The 22,735-nt window shown below is 37.1% G+C and overlaps 2 protein-coding genes across 4 annotated transcripts; both read left to right on the top strand.

Annotated features, from left to right (window-relative positions):
- The first annotated feature begins 329 nt into the window (after positions 1 to 329).
- LOC149239771 (uncharacterized) lies at positions 330 to 6,790 on the top strand. The gene is given in 6 exon segments (XM_089369968.1): positions 330 to 465; positions 562 to 1,789; positions 1,910 to 1,964; positions 2,795 to 5,191; positions 5,193 to 5,810; positions 6,027 to 6,790. Coding segments are annotated over 5 exon segments (4,431 nt in total). The 3' UTR covers positions 5,808 to 5,810; positions 6,027 to 6,790.
- On the top strand, positions 5,823 to 15,780 carry LOC149239770 (malate dehydrogenase, mitochondrial-like). 3 transcript variants are annotated; one of them, XM_089373525.1, is made up of 11 exons: positions 5,823 to 6,145; positions 7,450 to 7,623; positions 8,461 to 8,629; positions 8,991 to 9,052; positions 9,209 to 9,336; positions 12,398 to 12,587; positions 13,425 to 13,593; positions 13,955 to 14,016; positions 14,173 to 14,300; positions 15,192 to 15,307; positions 15,480 to 15,619. In XM_089373525.1, exons 2-10 carry the CDS (start codon positions 7,462 to 7,464, stop codon positions 15,280 to 15,282), a joined length of 1,161 nt encoding a protein of 386 aa, XP_089229651.1. In that variant the 5' UTR covers positions 5,823 to 6,145; positions 7,450 to 7,461; the 3' UTR covers positions 15,283 to 15,307; positions 15,480 to 15,619. The 3 variants fall into 3 exon arrangements, with proteins under 3 accessions (XP_089229651.1, XP_089229652.1, XP_089229653.1); XM_089373526.1 differs by lacking the exon at positions 15,192 to 15,307 and having other exon boundaries at positions 6,054 to 6,399; XM_089373527.1 differs by lacking the exons at positions 13,425 to 13,593; positions 13,955 to 14,016; positions 14,173 to 14,300; positions 15,192 to 15,307 and having other exon boundaries at positions 6,056 to 6,399; positions 15,480 to 15,780.
- Positions 15,781 to 22,735: the final 6,955 nt, after the last annotated feature.

The following is a 22,735-nucleotide window of genomic DNA, read 5'->3' as shown; positions in this document are numbered from 1 at the left end:
TGGATCAGTGAATAGAACAACACCGTTAAAAGAAAGCTTTGGGACCATAAAAATGGTATACAAGCAAAATTACTGCTCACGAAGGGAAACCGAAGCTGTGGCGCTTGTATGAACAGTGGCGGGAGATGTGGTTATAACATTTCAGAACCAACTAAAACGTTTATTTGCTATTGTCCCGATGGCACCTCGCATACAGAGATATGCCCACCCATAGCATTGCTACTTTTCCTGAACCCCTTCTCCCAATTCGATTACGAGACCCAATGCTTAAATTATCACAATCTATAAAAATGTTTTAAATGTTCCCTCCATTCTGCACTCTTGAACCCATGGACATATGTGTATGTGTTTCCCTATATTGTCAAGTATTTCCCCTCTTTGCAAAAACTATCGATTTTGCTTTTACTCATAATAGTTGTTATGACCGCGTTGCAGGTCATAAAAACCGGCCCGCCATTGTAATAGGTAAATATAATTCTTCCTAGTATTCGGTATCTCCACGGTGATTTAGTACTGAATTTGTATCTTTCTTTTCATTATTTTATTCGGCGTTGGACACAGGATCACATTCATATCTATCTGCTCGTGTCACCACAGGTTGCTCCACTGGAGGAATTGCTTTGGTAGCAATAGCGGTACTGTTATTAGGGTATTGTCTGAAAAAAAGAAAAAGTTCTAGGATATTCTGCAAATATGAGAGAAAGGACATGGAAGCGTGTGTGCTTGGGCGCGAGACAGGCGATTTGCCAATATTCTCTTACGAAGCACTTCGCCAGTCAACAAATTGCTTCCACGAGGAGAACGAAATTGGTGTTGGAGGGCTCGGGTCGGTCTATCTGGGTAAGCTTAGCGACGGAAGAACTGTGGCGGTAAAGAGACTTTCTCATGATAACTCCAAGAGGGTCGATCAGTTCATCAATGAGGTTAAGATTTTTTCGACTTTGAATCATCCACACATTGTCCGGCTTTATGGCTGCACCCCTGCACACAGCCCACAGCTGCTGCTCGTATACGAATTTTCCCCAAACAGAACCCTAGCTGATCATCTTCATGGCGATCGCAAAGACCCCAAGGGATTACCATGGAATACTCGCTTTAATATTGCTGTTCAAACTGCGCAGGCCTTGGCTTTTCTTCACAGTGTTCATCCGCCTATATTGCACAGAGATGTGAAATCCTCAAACATTCTCTTGGGAGAAAATTTTATTGCCAAAGTGGCTGATTTTGGGCTTTGCAGACTTGTGCCTGTAGATGCCTCACATGTCACCACTTCTCCACAGGGCACACCAGGCTACCTTGATCCAGTGTATTATCAGTGCTATCAGCTGACAGAGAAATCCGATATGTACAGCTTCGGGGTCGTTTTGGTGGAGATCATTTCTGCCAGATTAGCAGTGGACACCAATCGGAAGACCAGGGAAATCAACCTTGCTACCATGGCAATAGCTAAGATTCAAGAAGGGGCTTTGCATGAGCTTGTGGATCCGCAGCTCAATATCGAAAAGAACCATGAGGCGAAGGCCATGGTATGTGCCGTTTCCGAATTAGCGTTCAGATGCCTGGCGTCAGAAAGAGATGACAGACCACACATGGAGCAAGTTGTTACTGAGCTTGAGGAAATCAGACATTTGTGTGTTGGCAGTTCAAATGGTCCAGGTGAATTAGAGGAAGGATACCTTTCCAACATCAAACAGCTGAGCACAACGCCAATATCTCCCACCTCTGTTGAAGACACGTGGCCCACGAAGCTTCACTCCCAGGCAGTGCATAATTTCTCCCTTGGAACTTCGTATGCATAGTGTTTAATTTGCAGTTTTCAGATTTGGCGCACCAGAAGCTTCACTCCCAAGCAGTGCATAATTTCTTCCTTGGAACTTTGTATGCATAGTGTTTAATTTGCAGTTTTCAGATTTGCTCCAGAATCTGGCTTTCTGACCTTAACCCAGGATGTAAAAAGACCACAGGTAATTAACATTCCCGTCTAGCTGGACTGTATAATGGCCGGGAGGCATAACCGCATGCTATTAAGGTAGGGCAGAGAATAATGAGATTTGAATAACTGGGTATATTAGAAATTGAACCAAACCTGTTTCATATTACATGCTGTTGGAGGAAATTTTTGTAGGATAGAAATATGGAGCCTCCCAATGTTATAATATAAACAACATTTGTTTGTATTTACATAAAAGTTTGGTCAAGTTTGCAATCACTGCTACCTGAGCTCTGCTTGAGTCATGTATCTCAACCTCTGTATCTTTGACTTCTCCAAGGCCCTTTAAACCAGTGGGCAAAGACCATTTACGTTGGTGTCACCATCAATTAAAAAAAATTATAACTGATTTATGTCGCCTCTTTCATATTTAATTCATATTTAATTAAGAAATTATAAAAGAAACATTTATCACCATTTGGTTCCTTTTGTGACACCAGTGGACTACTACCCTGCTGCAAAGGAGACATCACCCCTGCATGAGAGTGTCTCTACTTCATGCCAAAACTTCATGAATTTTATTGAAGACAAATGAGGAGATACTGTGGCAGAAACAGAGAGGAAGGTTTTGAATATTTTATCAGATTAATGGGTGATGTAGTGCGCTGAAGGGTCATACTTGTTCTTGAATTAAAAAGGAAATTTAAGCTTCATAAACTACAATAATATCTGCACCTATTCAGAGAATACAGGACAAGCTATATATGCTAAGATTCAAGATGGGCATGGGGGCTGTGAAATTTCTTACGTGGAATTAGGCAAAATCGCTTTAGCAGAACATAAAATTGCTATTGGAGAAATTAGGAGGGCTTCAATTATAGCCAAGGTTCCTACAATACCACATATTCCTACAATACCATGCTAGAAATCCTCGGAAGAGCCCGCATGGTGAAGGAGATGGCACGCGTTTTAGATTTGATGCAAAAGCAACGCTGTAGGCTTAATTCCCAGACCTATTTAATAATTCTCCGCAACCTCGGAATAGCAGGTGGTTTGGAGCAAATTCCTTCAGCCCTGGAAAAGATGAAGAAATCTGGGCTTATGCTTAGTGACTTTGCTTACAATGGTCTTATAGGATTACTAATCAAATCAGGATTTCGGAAAGAATCCGTGGTGGTGTACAGGAAGATGATTTCGGAAGGATTGTTGCCAAGCCTAAAATGTTATTCTGTACTAATGGGTGCCTGCGGAGAAATGGGAGATACAGGACAAGTGATGGGACTTCTGGCTGAAATGCGAAAATTTGGCTTGAGACCCAATGTGTACACCTTCACACTCTGCATAAAGATACACGGGAGAGCTGGCAAGGTCGATGAAGCATGGGGCCTGTGGAGACAAATGAAGGAGGAGGGCTGCAAACCGGATGTTGTGTTGTTCACCACATTAATGGATGCTCTCTGTAATGCAGGTAGATTGGATGAGGCGACAGCATTACTGAAAGAGATGAGAAGCAACAAATGTAGTCCTGATTCTATCACATACAATACTTTGATAGATAAATATGGGGATTGTGGCCTTGTCGATGCTGCATGGGAGCTTTGGAAGGAGATGATAGCTGATGGATGTGCTCCAACTGTAGTTACCTTTACTACTATTATCAACGCCCTATGCACAGGTGGAAATACTGATGAGGCACTTGCAGTGTTGGATGAAATGGTGGAGAGAGGGAGTTCTCCCAATCTGTATACTTACAATTCGTTGATTGGAGGTCTTCTTAAGAATAACAGGTTGGAGGATGCACAGAAGTTTTTTCAGGTTATGCACAATAAAGGGTGTGATCCAACATCTTTAACCTACAGCTTATTCATCGATTATCATGGAAAGAATGGTGAGGCTGATGAAGCATATGACGTGTTTCTGTAGATGAAGAAAAAAGGAATTTCTCCAAATGTTGTTTCCTTCAATGTTTGTATAGATAGCCTCGGGAGGGTAGGAAGGATTAAAGAAGTGAATGAACTTTTTGAAGAAATGAAACAGACAGGTCTGTCCCCTGATGTAATCACGTATAATATCATGATATGCTGCTATGCCAAGGCAGGAAAAGTGGATGAAGCTATTGGGATGACCTTGAAGATGATAGAAAGTGGGTGTGAACCAGACACTGTCACTAACAATACTTTGATTGATATTCTTTACAAGGAAGACAGAACAGATGAGGCATGGGAGATGTTTCACAAAATGCAGCAGGTGAATCTTCCCCCCACTGTTATAACATATAATATTCTGGTAGATGGGCTTGGCAAAGATGGCAAGGTTAAGGAAGCAATAGAGTTATTTCAACGAATGAGGGAAAAGGGATGCCCACCAAATGTTATTACACACAATTCAATGTTGAATGGTCTCTGTAAGAATAAAGAGGTAGATATGGCTTTCAAGATAATGCAAGAGATGACAGAAAATGGGTGTTACCCTGATGAGATAACTTACAACATACTAATTGATGGTTTCATAAAAACAAATAGAATTGATGAAGCTTGCCAGCTCTTTGAAGATATGAAAAACAAATTTTCTCCAAACCTTGTAACTATGGGTACTGTTTTGCCAGGGCTTGCAAAAGCTGGGCAAATGGATTATGCTTTGAGAGTGTTCAAGGAGTTCTATGATGTGATGGGACTGCTTCCCGATGATGTTGCTTGTGCAGCCCTAATTGATGGCCTGGGCAGAGTGGGCAGGTTGGATGAGGCAATCTTGACCTATGAAGAAATGTTGGCTAAGGGTGGTAGTCAATACATATATGTGGTACGCTCTCTCATCAAATCCCTATGCAAAGCAGGTAGAGTGTTTGACGCTCACAGAGTATTTGAAGAATCAAAAGATCGAGGCGTTGCTCTTGACACTATTGCTTACAATACTCTTATTGATTGGTTATGTAAAGCCGACCATATGCATATTGCCTGGGATCTTTTCAAACAGATGAAGAAGTCAGGTTGTAATCCAAATGTTTACACTTACAACGCCTTCTTTGATGCTCTTGGAAAGGCTGGAAAGATGGATGATGCTTTCAAGCTTCTTGATGAGATGCGTGCTAGAGGATGCAAGATGAATACAGTAAACTGCAACACCCTCATATCAGGTCTTGTGATGGCCGGTAGAGTGGATGAAGCCATAGATTTGTATGGTCATATGGTGAAGAGGGGATATCTTCTCTCCCCATCTACTTATGGTCCTCTTATTGATGGACTTGGTAAGGCAGGAAGAGTATTCTGAGGCCAATCACTTCTTTCAAGAAATGATTGAAAACGGGTGCAGGCCTAATTGTGCAGTTTACAATATTCTCATGAACGCCTTTGGGAAGGTAGGGGATGTAGATGAAGCTTGTCAGCTTTTCGAGAGAATGGTAGCAGAGGGCATAAAACCTGATGTAAAATCATACACTATTCTCGTAGGCAGTCTTTGTATGGTTGATAGGGTAGATGAGGCTTTTCATTTCTTTGTAGAACTGAAGTCTAGTGGCTTGAAGCCTGATACAATCGTGTATAATATCATCATTGATGGACTGGGCACAGCTGAAAAGTTGGAGGAAGCATTTAAAGTTTTTGAGGAAATGAAGAACAGTGGTTCTATCCCAAACTTGTTTGCTTACAATTCCTTGATAGGTCACCTTGGAAAGGTTGGTATGATGGAGGAAGCAGGTGAGGTATATGCAGAACTCCTTTCTAGGGGTTATGAACCAAATGTTGCTACCTACAATGCACTAATTCGCACGTTTAGCATAGCAGGCAGAGTGGATCGTGCATATGCAATCTTTGAAGAGATGATGGCCAGCGGTTGTGAGCCAAATCCATTAACATATTCCAATCTACCAAATGAGTTTTGAAAGGTGACGAGGATGTTTTTATTTTTTCTCACTTTGATGCATTCTGGGTTTCCATCTATAGAGAACAATATATGATTATCCTTAAGATTATTGGTCTTTTCTTCTACTGTGAAACAATTACATACCAAAATTGATTCTCAAAAGACTGGATCCTTTTATTTCTGGATCTCTCTGCTGTTTGCTGTTTTAACAGTTTCTTTCCTTGTTATCAAATTTCAGTGTTGGTGATGGTTTAACAGGATTATCAGTATGACTATCGTAAAAATGTTGGCAAATAGAGAAGGTTAAAGCCTTTCAAATAGTGTGGTGATGCAGCATGTATACTCCCTTGAAGAAGGGTAAGTGTATGCTTGATCAATGTATTCGTTCAGATGGGCTGGTAATCATTTTCCTCAAATCTAGACCAAGAGACATTCCTTCCCATACTGTTTACTGTTGCTAAACTCTCATTGCCATTAGAGATTATAGAGACACTACTGTTAATGTGACAGAAAATTGACCTCCAGATTTTTTTGTTGTTGGAGAATTGCTTCACATATTATTGCACAGAACAAAGAGTTACAGCATGCAAATATGGTTTATCTTTTTTCAGGTAATATGGACGGTAATAAACAAAAGGCTCTACCTTTTGAGATTGAATTTCATATAAATTTTGACTGGTAAATGTTATAATTTTGGCCTAGATTTACTTTTCTGACAGTGTAAAACTTGAAACATCACAAAGGGAAGTTAACAGTTCCATGTTCTCATAGTTGGAAACGCTGCATTAGGTGGTTGGAACTTTGCCATATTAAGTCATGTCAAGAATGCTGTCACAGTCCTATGTAAACCTGCAGGAAGCTTATTTCCATGAAGCCATCTAGTACAGTTGCTAACCTCATTGAAGAGCGGAGGACTCTGGGGCATGTGATACGTTGGAAAGGGTGTAGATAGAGGGCTCTTCATAATTTGCTAGTGTGACGACTTGTACAGAACAGCCAGCAGATGATGACAGTACCATGATGACACACAATAAGCACTGAAATAATTGAAATTCTGAACAAACAAAAGAGTAGAGGTGGAAGCCATGGCTGCCAAAGAATAAAGCTAGGGAGATGGTAAAATGTTTTGTTATAAGAATGTCCATTCTTTTGACGATGAAATCATGAAAGGCATTGATCTCTAATTGATCACCATATGGCTGACTAGATTCATCAACAGGGATTCTGTCATAAATTATTTGTTCTTTCTACCTGTGTCTTGTTTCTGCTGTGAATTAGCTTATGTTTTTACATTTTTATCTTCCTGCCACTTTGTATTCAAAACAAAGACTTATTGAAACGTGGGTTGGTATAGGTCTTCAATCTCCTACGAGCATAATCATTGCTTTTGGTGCTCTATCTCCTCGGTAAAAGCCAAAAGGTGGATTTTACTATAGAATACAAATAATCCTATTCTTGTTCACTATGAGGAGGACATACCACTGCTTGGGTCATGGAACAAGGATAACAAGTTTTACTTCTTTTGGAACTTTGCGATAATAATTTCTTTTCTTATTTTTTGGTCTACATATTTATCATTTAATTTGGTACTGCCATATTGATTTTATCATGCTTGTGTCACGACCTTGTCAGTAATTCACAGCAGTGTGACCTGGGTGCAGGTTGCAGGATATATGGGAGAGGAACAACTTGGCACGGCATTGGAGAATGCAGATGTTGTGATCATTCCTGCTGGTGTGCCTCGAAAACCTGGCATGACCCGTGATGATCTCTTCAACATCAATGCAGGGATTGTTAAATCTCTTTGCTCTGCAATTGCAAAATACTGCCCAGAGGTAAGTTGTCATGATTTATCATCTTCTTTGAAGTTTTTGTTTTCATGCGATTTTCTTATTGACTATTTCATAGGAATAAGCATGACGTTCATTGTAAGTTGCTTTGTCGAAGGCTTTGTATGTTTGAGATCTATAGAGATGGCAATATATACAAATACATATTTGCAAGAATCTTTAAGCAAGTTGTTGATCTAGATTTACATACTGTTCTTGTATATAATCAATTCTACTGGAGAGGTTAACGAAGCTTGAAGACTTCTTTGAGTCAAACGAATAGGTGATTGACTCATTATTGACTCTTTATTTAGACAAATTGCAGCTAACTTTTGCCCATAAGAAGGAAATACTAATTGAAATGAACTTAAGAGTAATTAGCTGTGTAGTCCAATGCAAGTTTGCAGCCACTGTTAAAGCCCTGTTATTCTTGTTTCTCCTCTTGTAGTTAGTAACTTAGCTTTTGGACTTTTGAGAAAATTGGCATATGAATATCAATATAAAAAATATCCTTGGTCTTCTATTTAACTGTGCACAAATCCACTTGATCACGAGGTATCCTCTATAACATTATATATTACATACAATCAGTATGTACTACCATTAGTGTGGCAAGTTAATAGATAAAGAAGTATGTTTCACAATTATTTGTTTTGTTCATGTACTGGTGTGTGTGTACAGTATGTATAGTATATTGTTACATATTATATAGATAGAGATATGGAGAGGGGGGAGAGTGTACTGGATAATGTTTTCCTTCTATCAGGAATGGTATATTTGGATTCAAGAAATCATCTAGAATTGGTTTTTATGGCATTGCTGAGGACTTGATATCCATGGCAGGCAATTGTAAATATGATCAGCAATCCTGTAAATTCTACTGTACCAATAGCTGCTGAGGTTTTTAAGAAGGCAGGGACCTATAATGAAAAGAAACTCTTTGGTGTTACTACTCTTGATGTTGTCCGCGCAAAGACGTTCTATGCTTCAAAAGCAGGAGTTCCTGTTGAAGGTATTTAAAATTCTGGCTTGTTATGCTTAGCTACTCTCAAATATTTAGTATTCTGTAAAATATTTTTACTTTTTATAATTTAATCATGAAATATGCATCCTGGGCAAACATGCCAGGCACTTCTCCTCATTTCAAGGATGGTATCATAGGGCTCAAGGCCATCAGAAATATAGTCAGCTCAAGATGTCACTTGAGGGAATTGAACCCGGGTGGGAAGGATAACAGTCTTTGCACACAACCATCTGGGCTAGACCCAATACATGATATGCTGCAGGATATTACCAACATCATGCTTTTATTAACATTAGATACAATTCTCAGTTTTATGTTTGTTGTTGATGTCATCCTATGATGTCTGCAGAAGTTGATGTTCCTGTTGTAGGTGGACATGCGGGTGTTACAATTCTTCCACTTTTTTCACATGTATATGACTTTGTTGGATCCTCATCTTGAGTTTGTTCTTTACTCTTGGATATTAAAAGATTAATTTATCAAAGATAAAATGAGATCATAATTACCTACCCTTCAATACAGTTAAAAAGGGAACTAACACTTTTTTGTTTTGATAATTTTTTTTAGGCAACACCAAAGCCAAACTCTGTATTGTCTGAGGAGGACATTAAAGCCTTGACAAAGCGCACACAGGATGGAGGAACTGAAGTTGTTGAAGCAAAAGCAGGGAAAGGTTCAGCCACACTGTCTATGGCGTAAGTTTATGTTTTGGTCCTCTATAGTGGCTAATATGCATTCATATCTTTTGAATGTTTTTTTATTCTTATGTGACTGTCTAGAGTGCTGAATTTTTCATCTTGATGCAGTAGTTGGAGTCAGATAATCTTATCATGGTGTGTGCTTCATGATTTCATGCTTGGCATGCAACATGATTTCATGCTTGATAAGTACCTAATCTGAGATTCACTGTCAGTGAGAATATGGCATGAAGGAGCTTCTTTCTCTTTATCTGAATCTTGTACTTCATACATTTGCATGTCTCAAATCTTTTGCCTTAAGCTTAGGTACTTATCCTACATGAAATCATGTAGCATGCATGTCTCAAATCTTTTCCCTTAGGCTTTCTCATTTGTGTGAAACTCAGCGGGTGCTTTTAACCTGTGAGGTTTGACCGATGGATTGTTGCCTTTCATTTACCTTAGTTTGATTGAAATGTTCAGAGTTAATCTAGATTCTGGGTGCAAAGATCCTTCCCTAAGAAAAGCCATGAGTCTCTTCAAGGATGTTATTCCTCCTTAAACATAAGATATGTCAAATGGATCCCGCAAAAGTTGTGTGCTTGATGATGGGTAAATCTGGGTATGAGATTTACAAATTTGCACTTACATGTATGCCTGTGGTTGCAATTCACAGATAGGCGCATAACATCCATTCATTACCTCATCTTGAGCATTTGAGCATGGTTCATGCAAAAAACATTGCTGGTCAGTTAAATCCATTAGTTGAAAACTTGGAAGTGAAGAGTAGTGTTGTAGTCTTCTCTATGTTGATGAATGCTTTTTGAGACTTCAAAATGTTTAGACATGCAATTCCTTTTTCATCTTGCTCCTGTGTTCTCAAATTTTTTTTTTTCTACTGTTTTTTAAGGCCAAATATAAACCATGGGATATATATTTTTCCTACCGCGTTTTTTTCGTTCTCTGTATGCTGGATCTGTTCTCTCTGTGAACGATAGAGATGTTTTGATCTTAGTTTCAAGGGATCTCCATTGGGATCGATCGTACGACGACCCACTTGGTAGGATCTACTTTTCGTTAGTGTTTTACCTGTTATTAGTTCTTTGATTTTACGTTTCTGATATTGTCCATGGTCAGATAATTTATTTATTTTGGTAAGCGCCTATTTTTTTAAAGGAACCAGGCCTTATACCAGGCTTAGACTCCACTGCTATAACCTGTCAAGGTCTCTGGGATTCTTCGAATGTGGAATTTATTCTTTTGGCCACATTTTTGCAGGAAATATGCCTTCCGGGGCTTCTGAACGTGGGTTTGAGCCCTGAAAGCGCAATGATTTAATTTCTTAAACACAACCCAATTCACGTTAATGGTCAACTCAATTCACTTTCATGGTCAGTTTGTAAATGTGTTTGTGCATATTTTGATTGATGAAAAAAAGCACCTAGATATTTATTTCGTGGAAATCCATGGCTGCATGATGTGCACCTACTCGATTAGGGTTTTTAATTTTATGGATCTAGGTGACATTTGGCCCACAATCCATTGAAGCAACGCCCATCGCATTGTCATTCTAAAACGATTGTATTGTACACCGTGAATATTGGATTTGACTATACCTGACATTCTTTGGGCCATTTCAAAAGACGCAGATATTGAGGGCTACATTATTATTATTTTTGATTGTTTTCTTGTTGGCAAATGTCTTTCTGTTAACATAGTGGGTTTTGCCCTTATTGTAGATGATACAAACATAGAATCTCTATTCCACCAATTTCATGCAGGATTTGCACCTGATCTTGTCTGTTGAATCTCAATATGGTAGTTAACTCCGATGGTGAGATAATGCCGCAACATACTTCTAAGAGGGCACTGAAAGTGCTATGATTTAACTACTTGACAATAATCTGCCTGACATTTATGGCTAGATTGAAATTTGGGCTGTGCTTATTATTATTATTAGCAGTAGTAGTATTTGCTATTGATAGGAGAAGGTTGAAATTGAGGTTGGGCTCACTATTATTGTTTTTGTTTGGTCAAGGCCTTTTGACTGGCGTGGGTGAAACACCTTAATTGCATCTATTCATCAAAGTCACGCATGACTTGCAGATGGGCTCATTTGTGCAAACCTCAATAGCACAGGGGTCATCATTAACAGCACCTCTGCATTATCATTGAACTGGTGTTTATCACGTTAACCCGACTTCATATTTTGGAATGACATGGGCAGCCGCATTATCATGGGAATATGCCTCCTGGGTTTTGAACCTGGGTCATCCTCATGACAAGCACCCTACAACTTGCCACTAAACCACAGCCCAATGGACGAGGTAGTTCATATTTTTTTGATGAAAAGTGCATCTATATTTTTAGCAGAATCCACGGCTGGATCATATGCCTCTGCTTAATAGGACTTTTTGATTTGATGGATCTAAGTCATACTTGGCCTAATGACTACTTAGAAGTTAGAATAGTCTCATTGCATTGTCAATTTGTTATTTTGTGAGGATTGAATTGATGACCCTCTGCATATTGGATTTGCCTCTATATCCAACCTTTTTGGGGTCGTTTAGATTTGCCTCTTTATCCATGAGTAGATTAAATCAAAATAGTCTTCGCAGCGTAAATTAAACTAAGGTTGAATAAACTCCCTAAAGTGGCTTGTGAAATGCTAATTATTTATCACAGCATCACTTTTATACCTGGATTGGATAAGACTATACCCTGATTGAAATGTCGTATACCTGGATTGGACAAGATTATACCCTGATTGAAACGTGGGTTGGTATAGGTCTTCAATCTCCTACGAGCATAATCATTGCTTTTGGTGCTCTATCTCCTCGGTAAAAGCCAAAAGGTGGATTTTACTATAGAATACAAATAATCCTATTCTTGTTCACTATGAGGAGGACATACCATTGCTTGGGTCATGGAACAAGGATAACAAGTTTTACTTCTTTTGGAACTTTGCGATAATAATTTCTTTTCTTATTTTTTGGTCTACATATTTATCATTTAATTTGGTACTGCCATATTGATTTTATCATGCTTGTGTCACGACCTTGTCAGTAATTCATAGCAGTGTGACCTGGGTGCAGGTTGCAGGATATATGGGAGAGGAACAACTTGGCACGGCATTGGAGAATGCAAATGTTGTGATCATTCCTGCTGGTGTGCCTCGAAAACCTGGCATGACCCGTGATGATCTCTTCAACATCAATGCAGGGATTGTTAAATCTCTTTGCTCTGCAATTGCAAAATACTGCCCAGAGGTAAGTTGTCATGATTTATCATCTTCTTTGAAGTTTTTGTTTTCATGCGATTTTCTTATTGACTATTTCATAGGAATAAGCATGACGTTCATTGTAAGTTGCTTTGTCGAAGGCTTTGTATGTTTGAGATCTATAGAGATGGCAATATATACAAATACATATTTGCAAGAATCTTTAAGCAAGTTGTTGATCTAGATTTACATACTGTTCTTGTATATAATCAATTCTACTGGAGAGGTTAACGAAGCTTGAAGACTTCTTTGAGTCAAACGAATAGGTGATTGACTCATTATTGACTCTTTATTTAGACAAATTGCAGCTAACTTTTGCCCATAAGAAGGAAATACTAATTGAAATGAACTTAAGAGTAATTAGCTGTGTAGTCCAATGCAAGTTTGCAGCCACTGTTAAAGCCCTGTTATTCTTGTTTCTCCTCTTGTAGTTAGTAACTTAGCTTTTGGACTTTTGAGAAAATTGGCATATGAATATCAATATAAAAAATATCCTTGGTCTTCTATTTAACTGTGCACAAATCCACTTGATCACGAGGTATCCTCTATAACATTATATAGTACATACAATCAGTATGTACTACCATTAGTGTGGCAAGTTAATAGATAAAGAAGTATGTTTCACAATTATTTGTTTTGTTCATGTACTGGTGTGTGTGTACAGTATGTATAGTATATTGTTACATATTATATAGATAGAGATATGGAGAGGGGGGAGAGTGTACTGGATAGTGTTTTCCTTCTATCAGGAATGGTATATTTGGATTCAAGAAATCATCTAGAATTGGTTTTTATGGCATTGCTGAGGACTTGATATCCATGGCAGGCAATTGTAAATATGATCAGCAATCCTGTAAATTCTACTGTACCAATAGCTGCTGAGGTTTTTAAGAAGGCAGGGACCTATAATGAAAAGAAACTCTTTGGTGTTACTACTCTTGATGTTGTCCGCGCAAAGACGTTCTATGCTTCAAAAGCAGGAGTTCCTGTTGAAGGTATTTAAAATTCTGGCTTGTTATGCTTAGCTACTCTCAAATATTTAGTATTCTGTAAAATATTTTTATTTTTTATAATTTAATCATGAAATATGCATCCTGGGCAAACATGCCAGGCACTTCTCCTCATTTCAAGGATGGTATCATAGGGCTCAAGGCCATCAGAAATATAGTCAGCTCAAGATGTCACTTGAGGGAATTGAACCCGGGTGGGAAGGATAACAGTCTTTGCACACAACCATCTGGGCTAGACCCAATACATGATATGCTGCAGGATCTTACCAACATCATGCTTTTTTTAACATTAGATACAATTCTCAGTTTTATGTTTGTTGTTGATGTCATCCTATGCTGTCTGCAGAAGTTGATGTTCCTGTTGTAGGTGGACATGCGGGTGTTACAATTCTTCCACTTTTTTCACATGTATATGACTTTGTTGGATCCTCATCTTGAGTTTGTTCTTTACTCTTGGATATTAGAAGATTAATTTATCAAAGATAAAATGAGATCATAATTACCTACCCTTCAATACAGTTAAAAAGGGAACATACACTTTTTTGTTTTGATAATTTTTTTTAGGCAACACGAAAGCCAAACTCTGTATTGTCTGAGGAGGACATTAAAGCCTTGACAAAGCGCACACAGGATGGAGGAACTGAAGTTGTTGAAGCAAAAGCAGGGAAAGGTTCAGCCACACTGTCTATGGCGTAAGTTTATGTTTTGGTCCTCTATAGTGGCTAATATGCATTCATATCTTTTGAATGTTTTTTTATTCTTATGTGACTGTCTAGAGTGCTGAATTTTTCATCTTGATGCAGTAGTTGGAGTCAGATAATCTTATCATGGTGTGTGCTTCATGATTTCATGCTTGGCATGCAACATGATTTCATGCTTGATAAGTACCTAATCTGAGATTCACTGTCAGTGAGAATATGGCATGAAGGAGCTTCTTTCTCTTTATCTGAATCTTGTACTTCATACATTTGCATGTCTCAAATCTTTTGCCTTAAGCTTAGGTACTTATCCTACATGAAATCATGTAGCATGCATGTCTCAAATCTTTTCCCTTAGGCTTTCTCATTTGTGTGAAACTCAGCGGGTGCTTTTAACCTGTGAGGTTTGACCGATGGATTGTTGCCTCTCATTTACCTTAGTTTGATTGAAATGTTCAGAGTTAATCTAGATTCTGGGTGCAAAGATCCTTCCCTAAGAAAAGCCATGAGTCTCTTCAAGGATGTTATTCCTCCTTAAACATAAGATATGTCAAATGGATCCCGCAAAAGTTGTGTGCTTGATGATGGGTAAATCTGGGTATGAGATTTACAAATTTGCACTTACATGTATGCCTGTGGTTGCAATTCACAGATAGGCGCATAACATCCATTCATTACCTCATCTTGAGCATTTGAGCATGGTTCATGCAAAAAACATTGCTGGTCAGTTAAATCCATTAGTTGAAAACTTGGAAGTGAAGAGTAGTGTTGTAGTCTTCTCTATGTTGATGAATGCTTTTTGAGACTTCAAAATGTTTAGACATGCAATTCCTTTTTCATCTTGCTCCTGTGTTCTCATTTTTTTTTTTTCTACTGTTTTTTAAGGCCAAATATAAACCATGGGATATATATTTTTACCCTGAAGACCTCCAAATCATTTGGAAAAGGAGGTGTTGCAGCAAAAGAGATGGGTTGAATTTGTTGTTTGGATGGACTCTATGGTATGTAATCTTAGTTGGATTTCCAATATACTTTTAAACCATATTTTCATTTTATTTTTTAGTACTATTAGATATTATATCTTACCTCATTTTATGGTTAACATTGTATAACAAAAACATGCGTTGTGTTATGTAATTAATACTAACATGTAATATTGATTTTTTTTGTCAGAATGCTATAGGTAATGATTGCCAAGACGATGATCCAAATTATGTTCAACATATATCAGGAGATGATGAGGATGATGGTGGTGAAGGAGGAGATGATGATGATAGTTGCGGTGTTGGTGATGATGTGGATCAGAGTAATGAGGATGGTCAAGATGATCATGAGGATGATCTTGGTGGTGGTAGCTAGGCATGCACATGCATTGTTTTTTATGAAGAAATTATTGTGTAGAATGACATTGTTATGTTTAGATGGGTGTTGTGAATTTACCCTATATCAATGAGACATTTTGATTTTGTAATCATACGATGAGTTTGATTTATGTATGTTGTTAATTTATCGTAACGATATTCATGAAATATTTTGATTTTTTAATCATATTTGAATTTTAGTTGTTTTGATTAAAAATAATACTGATTTTATTAGTATTATGTTGCTATTTTATACATGTTTTGAAAATTGTTAATGACACATTGTTATTTTTTTGGATGGATGTTGTCAATTTCTCTTAAATTTCTTTACAAATGATTTTGAATTGTGATATCTGCTTTAATGATATTTAAAAACTATCATATATTTCACTATGAATCTATAAAGGGGGTCATATATGTAAAGAAAAATATACTCTATATAAGAAGTCAAATGCGGATGTAACCATGGATGCAAAATTGAAAGTAAAATTGGATGTTAAACTAGGGATTAATACAAAATGCAAACAATTGACATACAAAGTGTTTTAAATTAGAAGTGAAAAATTGTGCAATAGTCGACACAAAGAAGGGAACAAAACATGGCATACAAAAGGATATCAAATTGGGCAAAAACAAGGACACATAAATGGGCACCAAATTAGATGCAAAAAAAGACAACAACTAGATGTAAAATAAGATGCAAAGTTGAGCGTTAAAAAGAAACAAAAAACGTTACAAATTAATATGCCAAATGATGATGCAAATAATGGTGTAAATTTGGGATGCAAACTTGGGTGCAAAAAAGGAAAAAAAAAAGATGTAAGAAAAGACATAAAACAAGATGCAAAATGGGGCTGAAAAAAGGTGAAACCAAGGATGCCATATTGGATGTAAAAAATGATTCCTAATCAACATGCAAATTTAGGCTCGAATTCAGACACAAAATTATATGCAAATGTGGACACAAAATGAGGCAAAAAAAGATGCAAATTTGGATGGTGAAAACGATGTAAAACTAGACACCAAAAAAATGCAAAATTGGATGAAAAAGTCTGTGTAAATAATGGTGCAACATTGGACACAAGTAGACACAAAAAAATGGTGCAAAAAGGGGCATAAAATAGCTTAAAATTGGATGCAAAACTTGGTGCAAAAACAAATACAAAAGTAGACGTAAAAAATGGCTCTAAATTGAATGTACCATTAGACACAAAATAAGATGCAAAGGTGGACACAACACATGACTCAACATAAGATGCAAATATAAATGCAAATTTCGATGCTCAAAATGATGTAACATTAGATGCAAGAGATGGTGTTAAAAATGATGCAAAATTGGATGAAACAAATGACGCAAAATATGGTGCAAAATGAGATGGGAAAAATGGAGACAAATCAAACGTAAATGTGGATGTAAAAAATGGTCCAAAAAAAGATGCAAAAATGGGCACAAAAATGGATGCAAAATTTGGTGCTAAATCAAATTCAACACATGGTGCAAAGATAGGCACTAAAGCTGGTGCAAAAATAGAAGCAAAAACTAGTGTAAGACTAGATACAAAACCTGGCGTACGACTAGATGCAAAAACTGACACAAAATGGATGCATAAAAAGACGTTAAATTGGATTCAAAATACAGTGTAAACTTGATGCAAATGATGGTGCAAAAATGGAAGCAAAGAATGACACAAAATAGGAAGCAAAAGAGAATGAAAAATAGATGCAAAAAATGACACAAAACTAGAAGCAAAACCTGTCATAAAATAAGATGCAAATCTTGGTTCAAAATTTGACGCAAAAAATGATGCATAGTTTGGTGTAAAAAATGATGCAAAATCTAGCGTGAAAAGGGATGCAAAATCAGGTGCAAAAAAAGACGCTTTAAAAATTGTACAATAGAGCCAGATTTAGCGCCAGGTTGCTCATCACAATTACAAAAAAAATGCACTAAAATCTGGCGCTAAATCTGGCGCAAATCGCTGGTTTTGTTGTAGTGTCCTTGGAGGGTATGCAATAGTCATAAATTCTTAGGTGGAGGAATTTCATGAATGCCTTGTAGTTTGAGGAGATTCACCATGATCCCTTTCTTGGAGATGATGAACCCAAGAAAATACACATTTGAGGGGGTTTAAGTGTTTTTTATACTAACAACATTATTAAAAGATAGTGAACAAGTCCTCTAGATGTTGAGAATGATGTTTAGAGTGAGCTATGAGGTCATGTAACTAAGAAATAATGAGGTGAAAAAGGTCTTGAAAGATGAAGATCATTGCTCACTAAAAGGTGGTTCCAACATTATTGATACTAAAGGGCATGATGTGATACATAGAGGTGCCCCATGGTGTGGTGAACATAATTTTGTATTGATCCTTATGGTGTATTTGGATGTGATTGTAACCCAAGAAACCATCCATGAAAGTGAGGGAAGCATGTCCATCACAAGCATTGATTACTTTTTTAATGAATGGAGTCAGAAAGCTGTCTTTAGGACATGCTTGGTTTAGATCTCAAAAATTAGTGCAAATGTGACTGTTGCCATACTTTTTCATCACATGGACTATATTAGAGACCCAAGAGGTATAATCAATGAGATAAATTAAACTAGCTTTGTGAAGCTTGTCAATGTAAGGCTTAATTTCCATTGCCTTAAAGGGGTGCAACAATCACTGCTTTTGTCAAATTGGCACAGTTTCATGCCATGCGTTGATACAATTTTCTACAATGGTAGGGTTGAGGCTAGGCACCTTAGCATAGGATTGGGCAAAGATATCTCAAATTTTTTTTAAAGAGAGACTTACGGGAAAATATCTCTTCATAGGAATAGGTTCCCCTAAGGAGGATTTATTTTATGGTGCCTAGTTTCGTGGAAATTTCCACCTTGATAGCAAGGGAAATGTTAGCCATGTTTCCTTCTTCGAAGGCATTAAATGCTTGGATTGGATTTTTAAACCATCAACATGACTAGGGGAATAAAATATTTGGTCTTGACCACACAAATCTATGTGGTTTGTGTGCGTTGAAATGCTTCTAGTGGGAGAAAATATAACTAATGATGCATTGCATCCCTCAGGTAATCAAGTGTAATGTATTCAAGAATACCCTCATCCAAATGAAAAATTTGAGACACAAATGTAGCTGACTTCATGGAGGCATGGATTAGCTAGGAATAATTGAACACATCACACATGTGTGACATAGTGGTATATGCCATTGGCATGGTAGAAATGGAGAGAGAAAAATTTGAGTGAGTTTGTGGGTATGAATGATGTGGTGCTAAATCCTTAGAGGAAGGGTTAATCATGACATGAAAGGCAATGAGTAGACTATGGGTGATATTGTCTCAAAGGATGAAGAGACATAGAAAATGTGCACACAATTATAAGAGTCATGAGTCATGGTAGAAGGGAATTTCTTGGCATGGACCAATGGGGGAGGTGGGTGGAGGAAAGAGGTATTTATTCTTGCATGTTGATGGAAGAACTAGTCACAAATGTAAGAGAGGTTTCTTGTTCAACCAGAAGAAAGTGAGAGGATCCTTGTTAGTTGGGTGCAACACTCAAGAATTTTTGTAGATATGCCTATATTTGTTTAAAAGCATAAATACATTCAATCTCAACCATGCATTGGATGCAATGTTTTAAAATCATTTGGAAAAGGTAAGTGAGATGATCCTCTTGACCACATAGTGCAGATGGGTAACTATTTTGTGCATTCATGAAGGTGGATACATAGTAAATAGTGGATGCATCTTGAGTGATGTCCAAGATTGTTTAAGGAATTGGTTTTTGAGTTGAAAATGTCATTTGATGGAACTTAGCCATTGTTTCTTAAAATAATGGAAGATGAGGGACATGATGAGAGGAATGGTTGTCTAATGATAAAATGGTGCAAGGATAGATGGTACACAAATTTTTAATGTGCACGAGTGCATGATCCCACGGGGGTTTCCCTAGAGGGTGGGGTTGGTAACAATGGAGGTAACTATGGTGTTTGGAGAAGATTTCAAAACTTAGGGAGATTAGTGCAATGGTTAGAGGGATGACACTGATTATTGCATAAAACACAAGGGAGGAACCATGGGGTGGATGCATTCTTATTTAAAATTTCTTCTTTTTCTTGCCCCTTCTTGGTTTCTTGGTACTCTCCATGGTTTTTGAAGTACCCCCAACTATACTACTAATTTTTATGGGGATAGGTTCAGTAGGGATGGAACCAATTGTGTATAATGATTGGGAATTGCAGTACGCATAGAAATTGTAGTGCTAGGTTCAAGATATCATACTAGAATATCCGATACCATATTGTAGAGGGTGAGAGTATATATGACTTGATATGCTAAGGTTCCAAGGGGTAAGTAGAAGAAGGGAATTGGAATTAAATGATGTGGAATGGTAGGGGCTACTATGGGTTGACCTATCTCTGGGACTAGCTCAAAAATTGGTGTGGATGTTGTTGGTTCATGGGATTGTTTGTTGAAAATAGCAACAGGAAATGCTAAATATAGAAGTGCTAAAAATAGCATTGCTATAAATAGAATTTCGGGATACATTCCAATTTTAGTTAGTCCCTGAACTAAAATTGAGAATTAAAATTCGAATTTGATCTTAGCAGTTGTTTGTAAAATAATTAATTAATTCATCTTGAGTTAATTAGTTGTAGAAAATCAAACATGAAGTCTATGTAAAGATATGCAACAGTTTCCCCTTTGATTGAGGAAGTTATCCCTTGATTAAGGAGATTAGTATGAGTTGTACTTTGAGTTATAATTAGTTAGCTCAGTTAACTGAGTTAAGTCCAGTGGGTTGACCTATCTCTGGGACTAGCTCAAAAATTGGTGTGGATGTTGTTGGTTCATGGGATTGTTTGTTGAAAATAGCAACAAGAAATGCTAAATATAGAAGTGCTAAAAATAACATTGCTATAAATAGAATTTAGGGGCTACTATGGGTTGACCTATCTCTGGGACTAGCTCAAAAATTGGTGTGGATGTTGTTGGTTCATGTGATTGTTTGTTGAAAATAGCAACAGGAAATGCTAAATATAGAAATGCTAATTAGTTAGGGGCTACTATGGGTTGACCTATCTCTGGGACTAGCTCAAAAATTGGTGTGGATGTTGTTGGTTCATGGGATTGTTTGTTGAAAATAGCAACAGGAAATGCTAAATATAGAAGTGCTAAAAATAGCATTGCTATAAATAGAATTTCGGGATACATTCCAATTTTAGTTAATCCCTAAATTAAAATTGAGAATTAAAATTCGAATTTGATCTTAGCAGCTATTTGTAAAATAATTAATTAATTCATCTTGAGTTAATTAGTTGTAGAAAATCAAACATGAAGTCTATGTGAAGACATGCAACAGTTTCCCCTTTGATTGAGGAAGTTATCCCTTGATTAAGGAGATCAGTATGAGTTGTACTTTGAGTTGTAACTAGTTAGCTCAGTTAACTGAGTTAAGTCCAGTGGGTTGACCTATCTCTAGGACTAGCTCAAAAATTGGTGTGGATGTTGTTGGTTCATGGGATTGTTTGTTGAAAATAGCAACAGGAAATGCTAAATATAGAAGTGTTAAAAATAGCATTGCTATAAATAGAATTTAGGGGCTACTATGGGTTGACCTATCTCTGGGACTAGCTCAAAAATTGGTGTGGATGTTGTTGGTTCATGGGATTGTTTGTTGAAAATAGCAACAGGAAATGCTAAATATAGAAATGCTAATTAGTTAGGGGCTACTATGGGTTGACCTATCTCTGGGAATAGCTCAAAAATTGGTGTGGATGTTGTTGGTTCATGGGATTGTTTGTTGAAAATAACAACAGGAAATGCTAAATATAGAAGTGCTAAAAATAGCATTGCTATAAATAGAATTTCGGGATACATTCCAATTTTAGTTAGTCCCTGAACTAAAATTGAGAATTAAAATTCGAATTTGATCTTAGCAGCTGTTTGTAAAATAATTAATTAATTCATCTTGAGTTAATTAGTTGTAGAAAATCAAACATGAAGTCTATGTGAAGACATGCAACAGTTTCCCCTTTGATTGAGGAAGTTATCCCTAGATTAAGGAGATCAGTATGAGTTGTACTTTGAGTTGTTATTAGTTAGCTCAGTTAACTGAGTTAAGTCCAGTGGGTTGACCTATCTCTGGCACTAGCTCAAAAATTGGTGTGGATGTTGTTGGTTCATGGGATTATTTGTTGAAAATAGCAACAGGAAATGCTAAATATAGAAGTGCTAAAAATAGCATTGCTATAAATAGAATTTAGGGGCTACTATGGGTTGACCTATCTCTGGGACTAGCTCAAAAATTGGTGTGGATGTTGTTGGTTCATGGGATTGTTTGTTGAAAATAGCAACAGGAAATGCTAAATATAGAAATGCTAATTAGTTAGGGGCTACTATGGGTTGACCTATCTCTGGGACTAGCTCAAAAATTAGTGTGGATGTTGTTGGTTCATGGGATTGTTTGTTGAAAATAGCAACAGGAAATGCTAAATATAGAAGTGCTAAAAATAGCATTGCTATAAATAGAATTTCGGGATACATTCCAATTTTAGTTAGTCCCTGAACTAAAATTGAGAATTAAAATTCGAATTTGATCTTAGCAGCTGTTTGTAAAATAATTAATTAATTCATCTTGAGTTAATTAGTTGTAGAAAATCAAACATGAAGTCTATGTGAAGGCATGCAACAGTTTCCCCTTTGATTGAGGAAGTTATCCCTAGATTAAGGAGATCAGTATGAGTTGTACTTTGAGTTGTTATTAGTTAGCTCAGTTAACTGAGTTAAGTCCAGTGGGTTGACCTATCTCTGGCACTAGCTCAAAAATTGGTGTGGATGTTGTTGGTTCATGGAATTGTTTGTTGAAAATAGCAACAGGAAATGCTAAATATAGAAGTGCTAAAAATAGCATTGCTATAAATAGAATTTAGGGGCTACTATGGGTTGACCTATCTCTGGGACTAGCTCAAAAATTGGTGTGGATGTTGTTGGTTCATGGGATTGTTTGTTGAAAATAGCAACAGGAAATGCTAAATATAGAAATGCTAATTAGTTAGGGGCTACTA

Source organism: Pinus tabuliformis, chromosome 8, assembly GCF_031772625.1.
Source record: "Pinus tabuliformis cultivar Carrire ecotype Pingquan chromosome 8, CPIR1, whole genome shotgun sequence".
NCBI lineage: Eukaryota > Viridiplantae > Streptophyta > Pinopsida > Pinales > Pinaceae > Pinus > Pinus tabuliformis.
The sequence above is the reverse complement of the archived record's forward strand: the minus strand, read 5'-3'. Positions and strand labels throughout refer to the sequence as shown.

What these genes read in the sequence shown, in the direction of transcription:
- LOC149239770 (XM_089373525.1), top strand. Translation starts at nt 7,462, where the DNA reads ATGGGAGAGGAACAACTTGGCACGGCATTGGAGAATGCAGATGTTGTG. An exon ending in TTGCAAAATACTGCCCAGAG is followed by an intron (nt 7,624 to 8,460) that starts GTAAGTTGTCAT and finishes TATCCATGGCAG; the next exon opens with GCAATTGTAAATATGATCAG. An exon ending in TTCTTCCACTTTTTTCACAT is followed by an intron (nt 14,017 to 14,172) that starts GTATATGACTTT and finishes AATTTTTTTTAG; the next exon opens with GCAACACGAAAGCCAAACTC.